This window comes from Doryrhamphus excisus, chromosome 16, assembly GCF_030265055.1.
Source record: "Doryrhamphus excisus isolate RoL2022-K1 chromosome 16, RoL_Dexc_1.0, whole genome shotgun sequence".
In the NCBI taxonomy this organism is placed as follows: domain Eukaryota; kingdom Metazoa; phylum Chordata; class Actinopteri; order Syngnathiformes; family Syngnathidae; genus Doryrhamphus; species Doryrhamphus excisus.
Genome location: NC_080481.1, coordinates 10,777,598 through 10,801,023, shown reverse-complemented (window position 1 = coordinate 10,801,023; position 23,426 = coordinate 10,777,598). Strand labels below are relative to the sequence as shown.

Here is a 23,426-nt window from a genome sequence, read left to right as displayed (position 1 = left end):
CTCCTAGCTGTGAGGCCTCCGCGCTAACCACTCCAGGCCGTGCAGCCTCCAATACTTTATATTTTACTCTATTATCTGTGCAGCAGAATTTGTGTGTGCATACTTTGCAAACTACACATTAATGACAAACCATTTTGCAGGATGCGGTTACAGTTATGTTATGTTAATATAATGACTTCCACTCAAATCATTTTACAGGATGTAATTACAGTTATTAATATTAAAGCCACTCAATACAACAATGATTTTTCCGTGCTTCTTTCCAATGTCTAGTTTTAAATCATCAATCAAGAAAAGACCAAATGTCCTCCAAGATTCATTTTATCGTCATCTTTGCTCAATAATGTAACAATTCCAAATGATTCAAAATATACAGTATATAGAATAGATATAGGTGTAGACAAGTTCAGTATTTCCCCCCAAATACAACTTATTTGTCTTGTGGATTGTATAAAGCTAGTACTGGGTCCAGCAGATCTGTTTTGCAGTTTATTTGATGTATTCAGTTCATTGCTGCCTCCAAGCAAGAACTCCCTGGTTTCTGATCTGGAGTCAGAGACTTCACAACATAAAAAGAGTTGTCTCAGAGTGTGGTTTGGAGAAACATGCATGGTAGGTTCACTGAACACACTAAATTATACGGAGGTGTGAACGGTTGTCTTGACTCTGTGTCAAGCCCATGATTGATTGGTGATCAGTCCAGGGCGTACCCTGCCTCACACCCAAAGGCAGCAGTGCTCGAGTCTGGTGTATCATCATACTGTATATGAAGTATATGGTGGAACCTCGGTTTTCCTATGCCACGGTTTTGGCTAACAAGGAGATCAGGTGTTTTTTAGTATTATTAAAATTCATACATTGTGATAACTGGCTGCACGGTGTTCAAGTGGTTAGTGCGCAGGCCTCACAGCTAGGAGACCAGAGTTCAATTCCACCCTTGGCCATCTCTTTGCATGCTCTCCCCGTGCATGCGAAACATGCTAAACACAAAAACATGCTAGATTAATTGTCCATAGGTATGAATGTGAGTGTGAATGGTTGTTGTCTATATGTGCCCTGATCGGCTCGCGACCAGTCCAGGGTGTACCCCGCCTCTCGCTCGAAGACAGCTGGGATAGGCTCCAGCACCCCCGTGACCCTCATGATGATAAGCGGTAGAAAATTAATATAATATCACTTACCTGCATGTGTAATTTTAGGTGCAAACAAAAACAACAAGTAAGTCATTCTTTCTTATTAATCAATGAAAACACCTCAAATGAACCAATTATTATAAATGTTAGTTCAATTTTAGTGTAATTGCTAGAATCACACATAAGTGGCATAAACAAACAAGAGACGCTGTGAATATTAAGGAGTGAAAGTACTAGTAGTACACCTGCAAGTTGCTCAAAACAACAATATGAACATGGCAATAATAAAGCAATGTTAATCCATGTTTTCATGTCACAATGCAATAAAACACAAAACACACCATCACGCCTGTTTAGTGTCCTCATGCTGCATTGCTGGCTTTACCCATCATGACAGTCTCTTGTTGGCGAGTGACAATCTGTGAACTTCTGTGTTCCATGACACTGAAGCCCACATTCTGGAAGGTCCCTTGGCTCTCGGCCCAAGACTGTTGAAAGTTTCTCAGCAGCTCCTCGGTGGACGCTTCAGGGGGCACGGCAACAGTTGGAACTCTGCCTCTCACCACATCAGCGTAGGACGGAGGGTTGCCGCGTGTCACAGAGCTCCCAGAATGCACCTCACTGCTCATCATGTTCCCAAAGTCATCAATGCTGCACAACCGCTCAGTGACTGACGTCAATTCAGACTGTCCCACTACTGTAACACGAGGGAAGTCCGGTTCTCTTTTCTCAATTTGTTCTCGTAGATCTCGGGCTGCCTGAGAACTGTGCTCGCCACTTTCGAACACGTTCTTTATGGCTTTGACGTTGAACGTGGGATGTTCTTCTGTTCGCGGCGTGTGTAGGTCGGCCTCTACGTCCTCACTATCGCTCTCCAGTCTCTCAGTGATGACAATTGGTTCTTTCCTGGTGTAGACTTTCGGTTGTGGAGATTCAAATCTGTTTACCAGTTTAGTCATGTCGACTCTTGGAAGGTCCTCTTTTGGGATATCTGGAATCAAAATATCTGCACCCTCCTCAGTATCAGCTTCAAGTCGTTCAGGGATATCAATGGGATCCTTTCGAAGGTATAACTTGTTCACTTCTGCTTTCTGCGCCTCCTCAAAGAAATACTTTTTGTCTTTGACTGTCATCATGGAGTCGCCTGTTTCTGCTGTATCCACAAGTTGGTTCTTCACTGGAGCGCCTAGTCCAGTAGATGAAGACACCGCTTCAGAAGTTGCAACCAACTCCGGCGCCACCACAGGAGGTGGAGGCGTGATGTTGCGAGAAAGCTTTGAGGTAGTCTCTTTCAGTTTCATGAGCTTTTCCGAGCGGCTCATGGTGGGAGATGGCGTGGCCCTGAAGGTGGACGTGGTCGTGTACTGCTTACGAGGCGCAAGCGGCGGCGTCCCGATAGACTTATAAGGCGGTGGCGACGGGGTGCCTCTGAGCGGTGACTCTATCCTCCTAGATTCAATACTAATGAAGGTGGGGGAGGGGGTGCGGATGCTAGCCAGTGGGGAGTGAACTCTCTGATCTGCTGCTTCATGAACTTTTCTCTCTTGGAGCGACTTGTTTTCTTCAGACTTCTTCTTTTCCGTTTTGGATGAACCCATGCTAATTTTTGATATATTTGTAGTCACACCGCTGTAAACCTTCTTGTCTGGTTTTGGGGGAACTTTGGGAGGTGCTGGCACTACTTCCTTTTCTGTTACTTCCACGGTTGTCAGCTTCTCCTTCAGATTTTTGTGCTTAATTTGAATAATGTTCTTCAAATAAACCAGCATCTCTTTCAACTTTTTCTTATTTGACTGTTTAGCCACTCCGCTTAAATTCTTTTTCTCATCCGAACCGACTAACCAGTCTGGTATACCACTAAGAATCGTGCTGACAGTAGCGGAGTCGATCTTGCTTGATGTACCTTCAAGTTCTTCCAATTGAGTGAGCAGCATCTTCATGTACTGGCATTTATCCGATTGTTGGACGTCCTCTGAATGGGTCTCCTTTTCGGTGGATACGCTCTTTGACTTCCCCGATGCGGTCTGCATTTTATTCGTTTCTACTGTTTGATGCTGAACTTGCTTTTGATGTGCGGCTTCACGCTGAAGAACCCTTTCTGTCATTATCACATCCTGTTGTCTTTGGATTTTGCTCTGCTGAATATGGGATGCAGATGCTGCTGGAGATGTTATCTTAGGCTTTTTAGGCATTAAAACGGTTACTGGTGGTGCAGGGCTTTCTTTGGCTTCATTCATTGGTGCAACCTTTCCACTTTTTGTGTGAGTTTCTTCCTTTATGGGGACTTTCTTTTGTATCTCTGTTACTTTAACCTCTGTTGTGGATGATGTCACCTGGCTGCTTTCTTGGGTCACTTTTGTTTCACTCCTCTGTGACACATTACTCGTGTGGAGTTCACTTTTCATTGCCTCCATTTGGCCTGACATGTCATGTTTCTCTGGTGGCATCTTAAAGGTTCTGACCTTGAAACTGGGAGTTACCTTTGGAATTTTAGTGGGTTGAGACGGGGGGATTTTGCCTTCGTCAATGTTTTTCACATCCTCGGTTCTCAGTGAGGCTGCAGCCTGAAGTTGGACATTTGTATTTTCTTTGAATGCAGCACTCTGTGTGACAGAGACGGTACTGACCCTGGACTGCTTAATAAACCGTTGCTGCTCCGCGACTGAAGAGGTGGCAACATTAGACTGGACGTCTACATTGGAGGGTTTGTGTTCAATAGAAAAAGGCTGACTCTTAAGCGTCGGTGCTGCCTGATCCTTTGTGCTGACTTTTTGTTGTTTATCCAAGGAAATATTGGAAGATCCCAAACCAACATTTCTATTTACCACTGAAATCAATGGCTTGCTGGCAGGAATCTGAGATGGGATTTTCTTGGTGGGGATGTGTTGTGCTGATGTTTCTTCTTTGGAAATGTGCGCATTTCCTTTTGTCGCTTCTGTGGTCTCGATTTTTTCGGTCCTACTTGATGCAGAAAGCTGCACACTGTCAATATTGGAGGGGGTTTGTGTATTTACTGGAGGCGATGTGGGAGTTGTGACTGTACTTCTCTCTGTTTCTTCTTTTTCCATTCTCTGCTGACGGTATTTCTCTTCTGCGAGCATTAAAGGAGTTTTAAATTTGCGAGCATACGGCCTTGGCTTTGGCTCGGGAGCAGGTTCGGGTGGTGGAGGCAACTTAATGGGTGGGGGGAATATTTTTTTGGGCGGCTGTGGACTTTCTTTCATGAGTGCAGCAGAAGACAGACTTTGGAGTTTTGTGTCCGTTTGAATATGAGTGTCTACTTCAATATGCTGGGTTTTCTGTGTTGTTGCGGCTGATGTTGTTGTTGTTTCTTGGTCAAGATGGAGCTGAGTGGGTCGCTGCAGAGGATTCTGTTGGGTTTTTTGCCATTTAGGTTTAATCGGTACAGGTTTCGGTGCTTCTTGTTGTTTGGGAATTTTAAACAAAGACTTGCCAATGGGTTTTCCTGGGTTTGCGGGACGAGGTTGCGGAATTGCACTGAGTTCTTCCTGGGAAGGCGGTGGAGGAAGGAAATCTTGTCCAGACCAAGACGATGGTGGTGGTGGAGGAGGAGGGAAAAATTCAGGCTCCAAAGGCGGTGGTGGCGGTAGTGGGAGGTCACCCTCCTGTGTCACAGTGGAAGGTCGCGACGACAATGGTGCCGGGCTTTCCAAAATGGGAGATGGCGGTGGAGGGAGGGAAAGCTCCGACTCGGAGGAAGGAGGTGGTGATGAAGGAGGTGGAGGGAAGTGAAGTACAGCTTTCCCCTTTTTGATTGCGCCCCGCGCCATCATGTCAAGGTTCCGAGAGTCAGTCTTTATATTTTTTAGGCTTTGATTTTGATTTGTAGATGTGGAATTCTGTTCGGATATTGTGACATTTTCTTTGTGAGAGACCGTTTTCTGCACAACCGTTGTCTGTAATTGTTTGACTGTTTGCGTTTGGCGTATTTGTTTGTTTGATGTATTTGTCTGCGATGAGTTGTGTGCCTCTTTAATTGCATTCACATCAGCGGATTTAGATTTTGCTTGCTGGTAATTGGCTGTTTGTTTAGTCGTGATCATAATGGGCTTAAGGGATTGTGTTTTCTGTGGGGGGAGCACTCTGGGATTTTCGTCTTTTATGCTCTTTTGTTGAGAGACCTCGGCGGTATTTTCTGTTTTGGTTCCAGCCACACAGGTGTCGTTGGTAATCACCTGTGTTTTCACCAGTTTGCTTTCATTGTGCTTCTGTGACTCACAGCCATTTTTTACAGCCCTGTCTGAATCGCCTGTTATGCTAGCTCCCTTTTCTTCACGCAAACGCTCATGCTCCACTTGATTTACAGTTAATGGATTTTTCTGCGGCGCCTTTGCTTTCTTGGGAGAATGGATGCGTTTTGGCTTTGAATAATGTTTTTTTTGCATGAGGCACTTTATCGCCCCTTGAACATCCCCTTTAACGACTTCTTCTTTTTCCACAGATGTTGACTCCTGTCCTTCGTACAGCGATTTTATGGATGTTTTCACGTCTCCTTCAATGCTCCCCCGCCGCTGCATCCTTGGGCTCGTTGTGGGCTCCAGGAGGAGCTGGATGGTGCCTTTAACGTTCCCTTGTTCACTCACTTGATGCTGGTATGTTTTTTTGTCACTGGACGCCTCGTGGAGACATTGCATGGCGCTGTGAATGTCTCCTTTGACAATCTCCTCTCGTTCAACTTCCTTCACCGCTCGTTTGGCCTCCTCAAGGGACTTCAGTGTTCCTCTGATATCACCTGGGACTAAATCTTCAACAGTCACTTCCGTTTTCACGGTTGCAGACTTCTCCAATGACTCAAGAGCACCTTTAATGTCTCCGCGGATGATTTGTGGCTTTTCCATTTCTTTGGATTGATACTGAGCCTCCTCCAGAGACCTCAAAGTGGTGGGTATGTCTCCTTTCACCACCTCCTCTTTCTCTATCACTACTTTCTGATTGATGGCTTGGCTCAGTGAATCCAAGGCCGCATTAAGGTCACCTTTAACAATATCCTGATTCTGTAGGTTTCGGAAAGTAACAGCGGGCTCCGTCATGAAGACTTCAACGATGCTGCAAACATCACCGGGAACTATATCGTCTTTTGCTACTGTGCGGCCTATCTCCTGTTGATTCTTCCGAAGCAGGATTTTGGTTTCCTCAATATCCCCACCAATGATACGCTCCTTTTCCACTGCTTGAACCGTCTCGTCTGTTTCACACTGAAGCTGCTTCAAGTACTCCAAGGCTCCAGACTCAATGCACGTGGAGTAGAAGCTAACATTGCCCCGTTCGGTGTCTCCTACCCTGATCCTTTTCGAGTCTTCTGTCCCCGAGTTGGAAAGTAGGCGATGAAGAGTTTTGCTAACATTGCCTTGGATGATATCTTTCTCCATGCCGGCTCGTTCCTCTTTATTCAATAAGGAATAGATTGTCATCCTCACGTCTCCTTTCTCATCCTCCTGAATCAGAATGCCGCGTTTGGAAGAACTCTCATTCCGAAGCAGGCTATTTATGGCTTCCTGAATGTCCCCACGGAGGATTTCCTCTTTTTCAACGTTGCTATCCTTCTTTTGGTTGAAGAGCTGCTCTACTGTGGTGTTGATGTTGCCCCGCTCTTCCTTGTCCACAACGATCGCCCTCTCTGTGGTTTCTCTGCGATTCAGGAGGTTCATCATGATGTTGCTCAGGTCCCCGTGAATAATTTCTTCTTTTTGGATTTCAGGGGTCTTTTGGTTCATGAGGTTGTACTTGGCCATGCGAACATCGCCGATTTCATCTGCCTCAATGAGGACACCTTGTGAGTTGACCATTTTCTGACTGTAGAGTTCCTCAAGTGTATCTTTAATGCTTTTACCCACGATATCTTTTTGTTCCACGCTGCTCTCGTTGAATGCGTGGAAAGGCGTTGTTTCAAAGAGCCATGTTGTTGTTTTTACATCACCCTGTGGGATTTCCTCCTTTTCGACCAGCAGCTCCGCGCTATCTGTATCTTTGATGCTGTCAAGAGGCTGCTTCTCAAAAAGCCAAACCGACTGCTTGACATCCCCTTTCATGACTTCCTCTTTTGTCACTTTCTCCATACCATCATACTCCGCTCCTTCACCGCCAATCTCATCAATGGCACGGGTTTCGAACATCCACGTAGCCGATCTGACGTCCCCCTTTTGGATCTCACTGACACTGACCGTTCTGATGTATTTTTGCGACATCTCATCCGTTTCGAACATGTGCTTGTTTGTCTTCACGTCACCTCCTCGGACGTCTGCAACTGTTTTTACTTTTATTTTGATGTCCTCTGTGATTTCATCCAGAGGTTGTGTTTCGAACCTCCATCGGGCGGAGCTGACATCCCCTTTGTTGATGCCTTCTTCAGTAACAGCTTTTATCACGTAAACTTCCTCCGAGTCTCGTATAGAATCCAGAGGTTTAGTCTCAAAGAGCCATCTGGCTCCCACCACATCTCCTCTCATGATCTCCTCCTTGGTGACTGTGGTGACTTCGTGGTAATGGCCTTCTTTGTCCCGAATAGCGTAGAGGGGTTGAGTCTCAAACATCATGGTGTAGTTTTTAACATCTCCCTTTTCCACTTCCTCTCTGAAGATGCTTGTGAGTTTTGTAATGTCAGATTCCGTGGTTTCATCCTTGATTTGATCGAGAGAGAATGTTTCAAAAATAAAACGGCCGTTGTCAACGTTTCCGCCTTGGACGTCTGTGACCGTACGAATTTCTCTCTCCTCTTTGGATTCCTCACGGATGGCATCAATCGGGTGATTCTCAAACATCCAGGTGCAGTTGACGACGTTGCCTTTCTGGATGTCCTCGGCTTGCTCCATCTTTAGCCGCTGCATGGTTTCCTCCGAGGTGGACGTCATAATGTCTGATGAGCGGTTCTCAAAAATGTACTTCATTTTGGAAACATCACCTGATTGAACGTCAATCTCCGTGACTCTCCTGAAAGAACCGCTGTCCTCGCCAGTGATGTTTTCCAGATTTTCTGTCTCAAACAGGAAGCGGGCCAGCCGCACGTCTTTTCCTTGGATATCGTCTTGATTGACAGTGCAGGTTTTCAAAACGGTCTCGGACTCTAACTCGGTGTGGTCACGTATGTTGTCAAGACTCTGAGTCTCAAAGAGCCAAGTGCAGGTTTTCACATCACCTTTCTGCACCTCCTGAACATTTGCCTCAGTTTTCTCCACCTTCTCATAGAGAACATCCATCGGCTGCGTCTCGAAGAGCCACCTGCAGGTCTTAACATCTCCTCTCTCAATTTCGGTCTCCTCTTTGCTCTCCTTTTCTTCAATGTCAACATGTTTAATGGCATCAAGTTGTTGGGTTTCAAACAACCATTTGGCCGTCTTGACATCCCCGGATTCGATCTCTTGCTTGGAGATGCCTTTGATGAGCTGAAACTTTCTGATGCTGTCATCGAACTCATCGATAGGTCGTGTTTCAAACATCCATCTGCAACTGCGCACGTCTCCCTTGACGATCTCCTCTCGAGTTACAGTCTTCACCTGGTGGTAGTGGCCAGAGCTGTCCTGCATGGCGTACAGAGGGTTGGATTCAAAAAGAACTCTGTTGGATTCCACGGAGCCACTCGTGACACCCTCAACTTGAATTTTCTGTGCCGCTTCACATTTACTTAAATCCATACATTCGAACTTTTCCTTATAATTTGTCACATCTCCTCGATCCAGAGCTTCAATGTTCACAGTTCTCAGAATTTCTTTCTTCTCTTCTCTTATGCTCTCCAAAGGCTGGCTTTCAAAGACCCACTTTTGATGTCTCACATCACCTTTCTCTTCTTCGGTTGCCATCATTTTTGGAAGTTTTCCCACTTCCATCAGTTCTTTGAGATGTTCCATGGGCACGGTTTCAAACAGGTGTTTTGCCGAGCGTACATCACCTCCGACAATCTCCTCAGAGGGAAGAGGTCTAGCGTTGGTGTTATCCTTCAGCAGATCCATGGGCTGAGTTTCAAAAACCAGACAGTGTTTCCTTACATCAGCTCCGATGATCTCTTCCTTTTGGTTCCTGGAACTCTCCCATTCCTCGTCTTTGATGGTGTCCAGAGTCTTTGTTTCGAAAAGCCATTTCCCTTTGTTGACTCCGCCTTGAAAGTTGTCCTCCATGGAAATACCGCATATCAGCTTTATGTTAGCAAGGTCTTTATTAATGGTATCCAAGGGCTGGGTTTCAAACATCCAGCGTGATGTCTTGACATCACCTTTCTCGGTCTCCTCCCTGCGAATGGTAGTGATCTCCAGCATCTCTCCAGAATCCCCTCTGATGACACACATGGGTAAAGTCTCAAATTTGCGTGTGGTCGTCTTCACGTCCCCTTTAAACTCTTCTAGCTCGGACTTCAGGCTCAGAAAATGACTCTCCTCGATGGTTTCGGTTTTGCCCAGGGAATCAAGATGCTGGGTCTCAAAGAGATACCTTGCGGTTTTTACATCTCCTCCGGTGATGTCTTTTGTGCTAACAGCTTCAGCATCATGTTCATCGTCTTGGTAGATCTTATTCAGATAGTCGAGTGGCTGCGTCTCAAAGAGCCAAGTCGCCGTACGGACGTCACCTCTTGCAAGATCAGTCATTTTTTGTGTCTGCTCAGAAGAATCCTGTGTCTCACTCCCGAGAGCATCCATTGGTTGAGTCTCGAACATCCATGCTGTGTATCTAACATCCTTACCAGCAATGATCTCCTGCTGTGCAATATTATTAGCCTGGTTCTCATTGGGACTGTCATCTTTAATCGTATCCAGCGGCTTGTTTTCAAACATCCAACGCCTGGATTCCACTTCTCCTTTGAGGATCTCATCCCACTCTACAGATTCTCGATCTGGACTTGTGCTCCTACTCGAGCCCTCGTTTTCAAACATATAGCACGCCTGCTGAACATCCCCCACCACTTCCTGATTTTCCGAGAAGGCCTGCTCTGCCTCAGTAATCTGACCGAGGTAGTCGTCCTCCAGGTTCTTGCGGACTTCCGGATGAATGTGCTTGTAGAGGCGCTTGAGTTCAGCCATGCTCTTCTGTTTGAAGTACTGCTCCCTGTTAACGGTGGTTTTATGTTGGGACCCGCCCTCGGAGGCCTGCTGCTGTACCTCCAGGAGATTCATCGGAGGAGGAGGAGGAGGGAAATATTCACTTGTTGTTTCATGAGCTGCTGATGAAACCGTTGATGAGGCGGTGGTCTTTCGAGAGGAGGACTCGTGGCTGGTGATAGCTGACGTTTTGGTTAACTTGCTTACTGGCGTCCACTGAAACTGGTTAAAATCCACATCGACCTATGTAGTTCATAAGTAGGCGTGGTAAAAGAAACAGTTAAAAAGGTTTGAAATGGCGTTCCAAAAGCTACTTTTGCTATCTATTCATAGTACAAATAAAAGATTTCTTTTATTGTTGTTCCCACACAGTAGCAACAAAAGGCCCAATTATCTACTCAGTTTGCCTTCTAGTCACAGTTTTACATAATGTGTGGTGTCATCGTCATACTTAAAACCCCTGCCAATTGTGATAAACAAGTGGTATCATTACCTTAATTTCATTGGCCGGTGTAGCTTCCTCAATGGTTTTCTCATACTGCTGCTTCAAAGCCTGTGTGGAAACCTTCGGTAGGTCCTCTCCTCCGGCGAGCATAACTGAATTAGACAGGAGAAGGAGGCTGCTTCATTAAGTCATTCACAGTGAGAGTGATGGAAAAGCGAAATAAATCATTTCATTAAAAGCGCAAGTAGTCCTCATTTTCTGGAACCATGTGGCTGCAATTACTCTGTTTCCTCTATGTAATATTTTACTATACTGCTATGTACCGAGCAGGCAATCATCCACACGCTTAATAACTTCCTTATTAATATTCAGGGTGTGACGCATGCAGATTACAATAACACAAATGGAAGAACCTGTTTCATTGTGATGGTTTCCTTGAATGGTGGTCACATTGTTGTGGTGCGCTCGCTCGTGATGAATCACCTGTGGAAAGTGGGCAAATCATTAGTATGCTAACAAGTGCACCTTTTTGATCTACGCTATGCGAACTGCTTAATATGCTTTCATTATTCAGAGCACATCTTGCAGGAGAAAAAAAAAAAGTACCCCTTCCAGATTGTGAAAGACGGCTGTGGAGGGGGCGACCTCTCTGACACTGCTTCTCACCGTCACCTCTGAGGAATGGGACACCTCCTTCCAATGGAGAAAAAACACACTGAATTCATATAACATTCTTAGATACACATATGAGCTATTTTAGGAATTGTACCTTTACAAAATAATACTTAGTTTTGATATTCACAGCCAGAGGAAGTAATATATGATGCAATGTTGTCCTACACTACGGGAATTGAACATTTTCTACACTGAATTTCGTAGTTTCACTTAAAAATCCATCCATTCATCCATTTTCTATGCCGCTTGTCCTCACAAGGGTCGCAGGGTATGCTGGAGCCTATCCCAGCTGTGTGGAAGCGGGATACATTGTCATGATCTTCACTTGTTTTGGTCTGCTGCCCCCTGTTGTCTCTTCTCTGTCCTGCAGCTAAGACTCCTGCCTTGTTCTCCTGGTCTGCATACCTGTTGGCCATCAGCCATTAGGCCATGTATTTTTCTGCCTACTTTAGTCGAGTAGTTGAGCCACTTTGTAATACTTATTTGCTACTTTGTACTCTTTTGTTTGTAGTTTTAGCTTCCCTGTGACCTTCTGTCAATGCTGTCTTTTGTTGTACTTTGTTTTTCGTCCCCTGCGAGCGCCCTTTGTTTATTATTAGATACTTTTTTCTACATTTGCATTGGTCTCACACAGCGTAACATAACACTCACATTGATACCGATGGACAGTTTAGAGTCGTATGTCAACCTAACGTTGATGTTTTTGGAATGTGGGCGTACTCTATACACATATAAAGCATTCAATTCAGAGGATGCATTCAAAGACAATGTGAATCACTGTTTTTGTAATGTTCAGTGAGACAAAAAAGGAACAGGCTTTTATTGCCGCTTTCAATGATCTCACAAAAGCTCTGCTCTTGCTGCAGTCACCCACACCAAGCTAAAAATTAACTCTGACACACGACATCACTTCCTGCCTGCCCGCCACTCAGCTGCTCTGGCGAACACATTTGTAACACACACACTAGTTATGTCTTAAATGGTTTATTCACTCTTATGGATAATTATTGGATAATACAAGAGTGAAGGTGACTATGTAGGTGCTCTAATAATGATTAAAAAAACAATTTAGAATGTCGGAAACGGGTTTAACTATGAAAATATTTCATTTCTAAAAAAAGGAATCCTATTCGGCAGAAATGTACTTATCAATCAGGTCCAATTAAGCGGCATTATCAAGAGATAACTAGCTGAAAGTAGCTTGGAATGGAGACATGGTTGGTGAAATATTTTTTTATTACCGCACTGCTGAATTTAAAGGACACAGAAAGGACAATTGCATTGAATGGTAAAGATAATATTGTAAAATGATCTATTTCTTGCACCGAGGATCATGCAAAGGAACAGGGTGAGAAAGAAGTACAATATTTGAGCTTGTCTCCACTGCTGTTAACATGATGATGGAGTTAGTCTCTGCCCCTGAAACCACTTATGTCAGGATGATAATATCTTTCCCAATGTTGAACAATCTCTAAAACATGGCACGGATCCTGGATATAACACTTGCAAGGGGAAGCTGACTGTAAAGTGCCTTTCTGTTGAGGCGAGTGAGCACTGACTGGATGAAACAGACCCAGACGTTCGCCACACACACACACACACAAACACACACACCTCGATGTAAAATTTAGCATTCGGTGAGGTCTTTTACGCTCAGTGCATCCACTCCGCTTTACGTCTCACTGAACAGATGGAGGAGAGAGCGAATGGAGGGCCAGATTTGACCTTACTTTGCTGAGATCAGGCACAGGCAGATGTAAGATGCTCTGGCATTTTCTTAATGCATAGTGACGGCTTGACGAACCAAGCTGACGACGACCTCTTTGACTGACTGATTGAGAATAGCACTGTCAGATCCGTGTCCTCTTGTAAACCCTTTTCACTGTTATGTCACAGCACTTCCGTTATTAGTGCGCGATTAGTGCATTAACGTGGAAAACTAATTAGCAAAAGGTAAAGCTGCATAGTTTGGCTGCAGCACAGACCATCACCCTTACATTAACTTTTTGAAAGGAAACCTCAAAAATATCTTATTTATTGAATAAAATACATGGGAAAAACAGTTGATTTTTTGTTAATACTTGGGTTGTTTATATTGTTTATTTTTCTATATTTTTTTTCTATTTTTGTGTATTTTGTACTGCTTAACTGACTCTGTACTCTTGCTGCTGTGCAATACAAATTTCCCCACTGAGGGACGAATAAAGGCATATCTTAATGTATTCATTTAAATTGTAAATGTAAAAACACTGTTTGCAATGGTTACTTGCCTGCCTAGAGGGTGTTAACAAGCATTATTATCTTGTTTTTTTTTTTTCTTTGGGAATAATCTTCCTGCTCTGAGCATGTAAGCTGCACCTCAGGTAAAAGCGCTAGCGGTGTCATTTTGAGTCAGCTACAAACAGTCCCTTGAAGACATTAAAGTGCAGTATAAATTTGAGGTAGTGCCAAATAACAAATATGGTGTGCCAGCGCAAAAACAAGTTTCATCAGTTCAGCAACAATATGTTTTCATCCACACATTAAAAATGATAGGGAAAAAAACGTGTATTTTAAGGTTTTCATGACATGGTATATCTTCTGGGGAGCTGAATCAGCGTATTTGCATGTGCACCTGGATAAGAAGTGAGATTTATAATAATGATAATAATTTATTCTGTAGACCACACCTGTGTCTGATTGGGAACTAAACGCTACCCACTGAAAACGGTTCTGAGACCCACCCGCCCCACCAGGTGATAATCACTGGCCTTGTAGAGCGCATGTCAGCCTCAAAGTCTGGAGATTAAGGTTTCAGATCTTTTGTTGTGGTACTCTGGCCTCCTCCCATATCTCAAACTCATTCTAAATCGTCCATAGGTATGAATGTGAGTGTGAATGTTTGTTTATCTACGTATTCATGCCCTGTGATTGGCTGGTGACCAGTCCAGGGTGTTCTCTATGTCTCGCCCAAAGTCCACCTCCACAGAGAGAAGGCGATCATCATGGATCACTTCTTTCCTAACCACCACCTGTTCAACCCGTCGCCTTCTGAAGGAGGTACAGGTCCATCAAAAGCAAAAAAAAATTAAAACCCAATTTCAAAATCCTTAAGAAGACACATCTTTCTATTTTCTGTGAGTTCTAAAAATATAAAAAGAGATTTAAAAAAAGTGACAGCTAAGTGCCCGTAATGGGACACACATATGCCGCCTACAAATACCACTATTGTAACCAAAAACCAAAAAAATTGAAACTCAATTTCACAATCCTTATGAAGACACGTCTTTCTATTTTCTGTGAGTTCTAAAGATATAAAAAGAGATAAAAAGAGACAGCTAACTGCCCGTAATGGGACACACATATGCCGCCTACAAATACCACTATTATAACCAAAAACCAAAAAAAATTTGAAACTCAATTTCACAATCCTTATGAAGACACGTCTTTGTATTTTCTGTGAGTTCTGAAGATATAAAAAGAGATCAAAGAGACAGCTATTACACCTCCAAAAAACCTCAGACAATGGTTTTATATAAACATTCTTTGACCATGTATTGACAGGTACAGTATAATAATAATAATAATAATACGGCCGAGTGTGTTTGTCATTACTTACAGAAATGAGCTGTCTCTTTTTATTTGTTTGTATATCTTTAGAACGCACAGAAAAGAGAAAGATTGGTTCATGTCTCTGACAGATTTTAGATGATGTTGGTTCCAAAAATAGTGCAGTTATCCTTTAATATGCACCTTAAAAGAGGCTACCTCAAAGATGCATAATACTGTATTTATTACTGGTCTGTTTACATTCTAACATGTATATTTTAGGTTTGTGTCTGCCTTTTAAATATTTTTATACTCACCGCCTCTCAGATACGTTTACGAATTTGGTTGTTCAGATGTACAATGAAAATAAATACAAATATATTTTCTAACTGGAAGCGAATGTAACTCCAGGAAGTTCCCCAAAATCCAAGGATTTATGAAGTGAAATGACAAAAACTTCTCTTCTCACCTGGACTGATCTTTGCTGAAAATGGACTTGGGTGCTGCTGGACTGGGAGGATGAGGAGGCAAACTCCTGCTTCTCAAACTGTTTCTTCACACTGGCCAGACCACCAGGTAGTGAACAGGCCTCTGATTCGTCCATTATCTAGCAGCCAAAACACAGTACATGAAAACAATAACTCAACTAAATATTTCCTCACAAGTTGTGCATAAATGATGTTTCGGGGTTCATATACAATAAACGGTGTACTATGACACATCAACAGTCCAAATAACCTGTAGAAAACAGCAATAGATGTGAGCAGTATAAGAATGACTTTAGAGCAAACACTATGATGTAATGTCATGACATCATCACTTCACTTCCATCATCAGGGAAGTCCAAGGCTGTGTTTCATTTCATATTTTGAGCGTTCACAAAAGGCACAAACTGGATGTTGCATTCAAAGCACCCCAAGTGCAGAGAGTGCAACAATCATTTGGATATGTACCTGAAGTAGAAGGACTACCCCAAGTAAATATTTTGTCACATGCACAATGTACGGTGAAATTTGTCCAGGGAGCATCTCAAATCTCATCGTTCATGTGTATGGTCACAATAAAAGGCCTTCTGTTCTATCTTGGTCAGTGAAGCATCCATGTGTGAGCGACCCTGGAGGCAATGTGTGTGACGTGTCTTTGCCCAAGGACAGATTCAAACCAGGAGCCCTCTGGCTACTGGACAACTCGCTCTACTTTTTGAGCCATGCCAAGAAGAAGAGGAGTAAGTGGATACACATACGAGTTACAGTCATTTCCACATTATAGAGCATAAAGAAGAAGTTTTTTTTTTTTTTTTTTTTACATATATACCTGTCAAGAAGCTGCTGGTTGCCACGTCGTAAAATGAGATACTTAGTAAACAGAAAGATCTTACAAATTTTTTTTTAACGTCTGACTAAATAAACACAACAGTGGTAAACAGTGTAATAAGACTCGTTAAAAAAGTAGCGTACCAGAAAAGTCATTCCAAAACCACTGAAATTGTCTTCTTCAACATCACATTTAAATAGCCTCATAATTCCTTCATCACACACTTTGTCAGCCTCTCTTGCTCTTTTTCATTGTCACTGTGTCATGTTTGTCTCAAGCCATTAGCCGTATAGCTTACCATTAGCCATGAAGCTCTTCATCGTGCAATAATCTGGCCTTTTGAAACCAATGAGTGATTATGAATGGTTGACTGTAGTAATTCTACACTTACTTAAGATGTGTCCGATCCCTTCAAAACAATTGGAAACAATATGACTTCAAAAGTGCTATTAGTTTCCACGTCACTCATTCATGTCACTACTTCCTGAAGCTGCAGTCTAACATTCATTAATTCATTCATTTTCTACCGCTTTTTCCTCACAAGGGTGGCGGGGGTGCTGGAGCCTATCCCAGCTGTCTTCGGGCGAGAGGCGGGGTACACCCTGGACTGGTCGCCAGCCAATCACAGGGAACATATAGACAAACAACCATTCACACTCACATTCATACCTATGGACAATTTGGAGTCACCAATTAACCTAGCATGTTTTTGGAATGTGGGAGGAAACCGGAGTACCCGGAGAAAACCCACGCATGCAAGGGGAGAACATGCAAACTCCACATAGAGATGGCCGAGGGTGGAATTGAACCCTGGTCTCCTAGCGCGCTAACCACTCGACCGCCGTGCCGCCCTGCAGTCGAACTTTTTTTAGCCATATTATCACATGTATAATCCACAGGGTTCAAAGAATCCAAAACTCGAAAAAAAAATCCAAAATAAACACAAGTAATTGAAACACCCATAAATATGTCTTATTTTTGACATAACATTTTGATTCTTCAAAAATTTTTACAATCAAAAAATATACATATATATTACATGATTCTCTGCACCTTTTTTGACATGCACCAGCAGGATTGCTGTTCTTTTAAACATTAACAGTGGATACAAAGTGGGTCCTTAAGAGGGCTTAAAAGGGCCTAATGTAGTGTGGGTGGTAAAAGAACACCAAGGCAGGGTATAGTTTCAATGTAAAGTGAAAAATCTTAATGATACAACATAAAATAAGGATTGACTACAATCCTTACAGATCCAACAGATATCCATTCCACTATCTTTTCCGTGCAACAACAGTAAAGTAAGGTTTTTCATGTTTGTCAATACAACAAAACATAAAAGTACTCAGTACTTTGCATGAGGTCTTGGAACGAGGTGTTCCAAATGACAAAAAAAAACAAGATTTTTCATTTGCAAAGAAGAGGAGGTGAGAAGAAGACTTCACTGCTTGTGAAGTGTGATGTGATTTAGTATCGTTTTGGGATTTGTCACTTTATATGCGGCTTCCTGCATTCAATAAGCTAAAAACATGATAAACTAATACTCCTGTTGTATGAGTGCACGTGCGTGTGCATGCACGTGTATTTTTAATGCACAATCGAGGAGTCCAAAGCAATTTGCAAGTGACGGCAGAAACGGTTTAGGTCACTGACATGCCCCAGCATGCCTCTGTTATCAATAATTGACCACACAGCAATCTCAGCACATATTTGGTATTATGTGAAAGCAGTATTATGACATACATATGCCTTTACAGTACTAGTATTTCCCTTGAATCATGTGAATATATCCACTGACGATGTAGTGTAATATAATTTAATACATCATTTTTTTAGCCTTACAGTGAAGTGTTTAATGACAAATATTAGCATTGTTTACATGTAGTTACATGTTTATGCAGATTTGCATAAAATTAAATCATAACGGCTATATTATCCAATATTAGCACAAAATGGACTTACAAGCTTATCATCCTGATGATAAACAATGTTTGGATGTACATTGGCTCAACATGCACTGCGTGTTTGTGTCGGGTGATGGATGGGACGGACTGACTTTCCTGAGGCACCTTGTCACATTTGTGTGGACACGCAGACGACAGCTGCCTAAGGTAGTGAGAGGGGGGGGAAAAAAAAACACTAAAATCCCATGCAGATTTTGTCTGGCAGCCACCCCCCCACTCTCAGCTGTCAGTGCTGCCACATGAGCTCTGACACTGTGCATTAACTGAGGTCAGGAAGGTTGAGGTTGTGCAACGTGTGCTATAATAGCAGTGAAGTGCAAGGAAATGATTCGGTGAATCCCGATTGAAACTACTGTATCTGGCTATGCCGCCGTAGTGCTATCATTATTATTATTATTATTATATGACCCAGGGAAAAAGATTATGGCACCTTTTTGGAGCTTGTTTTCAATTGTGTGTTACAGGCAGTTACTGTATACAACCCCCAAGGCCCTTGGAGAAGATGCTTTCGCTGTGTTTTTAGTGCGATTACAAAAGCACTCCAAACAGCACTCAAAAGAGTTGGAGGTCCTCCCATGCATGCGTGGGTTTTCTCCAGGTACTCCGGTTTCCTCCCACATTCCAAAACCATGCTAGGTTAATTAGCAAATCCAAATTGTCCATAGGTATGAATGTGAGTGTGAATGGTTGTTTGTCTATATGTGCCCTGTGATTGGCTGGCGACCAGTCCAGGGTGTACAACGCTTCTCGCCCGAAGACAGCTGGGCGCTTTTTTCACCGCTTATCATCATAGGGTCACAGGGGTGCTGGAGCCTATCCCAGCTGTCTTCGGGCGAGAGGCAGGGTACACTCTGGACTGGTCGCCAGCCAATGACAGGGCACATATAGACAAACAACCATTCACACTCACATTCATACCCACGCATGCACGGGGAGAACATGCAAACTCCACACAGAGTTGGCCGAGGGTGGAATTGAACCCTGGTCTCCTAGCTGTGAGGTCTGTGCGCTAACCACTAGACCGCCGTGCCACCCTCCTCGTGAGGATAAGCAGTAAAAAATGAATGAATGAGTTGAAGGTTTAAAAGTCCCTGTCGTCCTTCCATAGAGAAGAAAAGCCACCTTTTCTTTTGTGGTGACGTACTCGTCCAGCTATACATTCTGGTTCTCCTGATGTCCATGGACGCACATCAGCTGCACACATAGCGTAAACAACATGAATGCCTGCTGTGCACTCTACGATAGCCGTAGGTGCTTTAGGAAGCCAGTACACTCAAGTTCCAATCCAAGTGAGTGGGCTCGGGGAGGCTGGTACCATGCCCACACACGTACGTCCACAGGGAGTCGAACATATGACAGCCTTATATGAAGCGTACCTAGCAGATACCAGTTGCATGCCGCACTGAATCATGAATCACTTGCTCCATAAGTAAAGGTAAAGTTGTTTTTATTATTGATATTCTATGGAATAAAAATAAATGACTTTGGCACATACAAAGCTGAACATGCTGATTTTGTTTGTCCTTGCGGAGTTGCATAATAATGAAACCCAATTATTAAACCAAAAATGTGGCTTTTTGTGACATTCTGGTGATGCGTTTATGACTTATTACTACTGAGGCCATGAGATGGCAATTTATCACATGCCACAGTATTAATTGGCCCTGTACCCTAGAAACCGCCCATGAATGATACGGGAAAATGCCAAAATGATACTGTGTCAAAGCCCAGGGCAGTGATACTGATAAAATATAGAGTTTAACCATGTCCAGTATCAGCCCCCGTAGCTGTCCACTCAGAGCGCGCTGCTCTGGTATCGTGCCCGTGAAACAACCAATCAGAGAACAGCACACGAGTGCTTAGTGCCTAGTGCTTCTCCAGTCACCAAAAAACCCAAACTTGATTAATGCAACTTTAATTGTCAGACATTGATAAGATAAGACTGTTGATAAAATATTATTGTTGAAATATTTTTGCAATTATTGTGTTTACACTGTTTAGATATAATACAGGAAACCTCGGATATATCGGATTCAATTGTTCCCCACTGGTTTTGTCCGATATAAGCGAAATCCGTTATATGCGTATACCGGAAAATGTCCGTTTTACGCATATATCGGATTTATATCCGGTATATGCGTAAATCGGATTTTATCCGTTATATAAAGGCACTTCCTTGACTATGTTTCCAATGTATCTGGACGCGCAGGCAACGCTGCAAACGCTGCAAATGACGTCGTATAGCGGCCTGTCACGATTCGGCGAATTGGAGCGCCACGATGCGGCCATCCGATATATGCGAGGGAAATTTAATGGAAATGCATTGGAACGGGACTGGAGATTTTGTCCGAAATAGGCGAAATCCATTATAAAAAATCTGATATATGCAATGAATTTTTATTGGAAATGCATTACAGAAAAATTGGTTCTTTTTTGTCTGTCCGTTGTGAGCGAATTTCCGATATATCCGAGTCCGATATATCCGAGGTTTACTGTACATGTAATAAACTGAACATTTTCTGGAAACAAAATGGTCTTTTGATTAAATAGTACGTGATAATAAGCTCATGATTAAATAGTCAGTATCTCGGGCTGATACTGACGCTTGGGGGCATGATACCAGGCCTGATACCAGACAAACCATGTGATAACCTATAAATACAATACCTACACTGAAGCCGCTACTATAAATCTACACTGAAAGCAGATGATGAGTATCCCAGGAAGTCTCCCCTGCCTTCCCTCCCCTAACTATTCCTTACCGCTGCAGAACAGGAAGTGCCGCTTTCTTTGTGAGACACCGCAGCCTGATACATGGCCAGACGCTCTTTCAGAGACACAGACTCGCTGGCCTCACGGTCATCAGCATCAGGGGTCGGGCTCTCCTGGATGAGCTCTTTTTCTGTGCCTGCAAGTTATAGAAACACACATAAAGATGAGATATGCGTATAAGTGTCATCATTAAGATATACTGTTGGCTCTGTTGTAAACTAGATCGTTTTCCTAATGATGCTGAATATTTATAAGCAAGAAACTGCACCAAAGAGAAACATCATCACTCACCATCCACAAGCAAGCATTAAATTATGATTCTTCATTTTTGTGCAAACAAATCCCTATGGACTGCCAATTAGAGGAGACCATTGACTCTACATTTGACTTTTATGTGTTACAAAGCATCATTAAGCAACAGAGAAAGCCTCGGCACACACCCACACTGGACCTTTTAGCTCTTGGAATGTTTTGTCTCTGCGGGCAACAATGTGGTGGGATGAAGGAAAAACCTACATGGAAATGATTTTCTCTCATTATGTGCACAGGCTGCAACCTTTGCACACTTTGAAATCCTACTCCTTGTTCTCTTTTGCCATTAAATGCTTACATATTTGCTGCACGGGAACGGTACAGTGTATGCATCAAATAGTGAAAGTCGTTAGAAGTTCTTGAGGAGAATAGCAGCACCTGCTTCTTTAAAGCACACTGTGGTGTAATTAAGGTCCCTGCGGTGCTGTGCGATGCTTGGTATTTTGCTTATGTTTATGCTTGGCGGGGCAACTTTTCTGAAAGCTTACATTTTTTTGGTGTAGAAGTAATAATATGACTATATTACTATAAAACAACACAGGTGTGATGTCAGTATGTGACATAAACCCTCCCAATCACAACAGCACGCGGGGTTGGATTTCAATATAAAACAAGCAAGATTGCTAATTTTATATTTGTCTTTAATTAGAAAGCCTCACTTAACTGGAGGATACAATTAATTTTTGTATGTATTAAATAAATATCTTCTTGCAATCACTTTCTTTGTAGTTGAACTTGTGAACGGAGCCTAATCAGTCCCTCCACTGCTAAGAATACACGTCAAAGGGCTGGGAGCTCTTTAAATGAATGTAAGTTATCAAAATGCATCCTGTCCCTGATCATTCCGATGAACAACGTCTTGTACTCTCCATAATTATGAGCTGATCATTTCCTGTTCGGTATTATTATCCATAATGCTCTTTTAAAGAAAAGCAAATAACATTTCCAAGCATGAGTTCCCATTTTGCTGCATGGCGAGTAAGTGGTTAGCACGCAGGCCTCGCAGCTAGGAGACCAGAGTTCAATTCCACCCTTGGCCTCTCTGTGTGGAGTTTGCATGTTCTCCCCGTGCATGTGTGGGTTTTCTCCGGGTACTCCGGTTTCCTCCCACATTCCAAAAACATGCTAGGTTAATTAGCAAATGCAAATTGTCCATAGGTATGAATGTGAGTGTGAATGGTTGTTTGTCTATACGTATGTGCCCTGTGATTGGCTGGCAACCAGTCAAGGGTGTACCCCGCTTCTCGCCCAAAGACAGCTGGGATAGGCTCCAGCACCCCCGCAACTCTTGTGAGGATAAGCGGCAAACTCCACACAGAGATGGCCGAGGGTGGAATTGAACCCTAGTCTCCTAGCTGTGAGGTCTGCACGCTAACCACTCTACCGCCGTGCCGCCTCAAAATAAATATAATATACGTATACAAATTCACAACCAATCAGGCTTTATTATGTGACAACATCATGGTGAAGGTGAAAGCCATGCCAGCTTTCTCCGCCCCCTCCAAAACCTCCAGTAAATCTTGACGTGTGCTTCCAAAAAAAAAGAACCCGACGTCAACACCAACGCAGACATGCTGTGATTGGTCGGCTTCTCATTACAGTAGTATATCATTTCTGACAAGTAACCCTGTCCTGTTTCTCCCACCTGCGAAAGCCATTTTAAACAGATTTTGGGAACAACAAGTACAATAAAAGTTACTGATGCTCCACTTCAATTAGTTCCAGCTCCAACAACCAACTGGATGTTGCTTCAGTCGCCATTGTTCATGACTGCTTCACAGGAAGCTAAATAATGAGAGTTGTGGGTGCTCGCTTTCAGGTAAACACCGGCCTTGGCAGGATCAAGACAGCATCAGAAGAGGCGAAAAATGAAGTCTATAATGGCTTTATGTTTTGGGGAATACGAGCAGACCCTAAAACACACACAATGGGAATACTGAATACAGAATGGGAATACTCCACACAGAGATGTCCTATAAGGTAACCACTTTGCTTTCCTTTTTTTCCCATTTTTAATTCATTCATATGTTTAATTTCCAATATGCCAATATATATAGGGCGGCACGGCACTCGAGTGGTTAGCGCACAGACCTCACAACTAGGAGACCAGGGTTCAATTCCACCCTCGGCCATCTCTGTGTGGAGTTTGCATGTTGCTGGACCATAGATATGGGGCCAAATTACTTCACATGAATAAAACATTAATTTAGTACTGATATAAAAAATGTCACTAATTTCGATG

At 43.1% G+C, this 23,426-nt stretch overlaps 1 protein-coding gene across 3 annotated transcripts in view; it reads right to left on the bottom strand.

Moving 5' to 3' along the window:
* Positions 1-23,426, bottom strand: part of xirp2a (xin actin binding repeat containing 2a) — a 59,816-nt gene that overhangs the window by 1,876 nt on the left and 34,514 nt on the right. For 2 of the 3 annotated variants that reach the window (XM_058051731.1, XM_058051733.1), the window contains 6 exons: positions 20,863-21,008; positions 15,295-15,432; positions 11,229-11,315; positions 11,036-11,105; positions 10,671-10,774; positions 1,519-10,420 (listed from right to left, as the gene is read on the bottom strand). In XM_058051731.1, coding sequence (XP_057907714.1) covers positions 1,519-10,420; positions 10,671-10,774; positions 11,036-11,105; positions 11,229-11,315; positions 15,295-15,432; positions 20,863-21,008 — 9,447 coding nt within the window. Of the gene's footprint in view, positions 1-1,474; positions 10,421-10,670; positions 10,775-11,035; positions 11,106-11,228; positions 11,316-15,294; positions 15,433-20,862; positions 21,009-23,426 lie in introns of all 3 variants that reach the window. The other variant, XM_058051732.1, reaches the window with a different exon arrangement.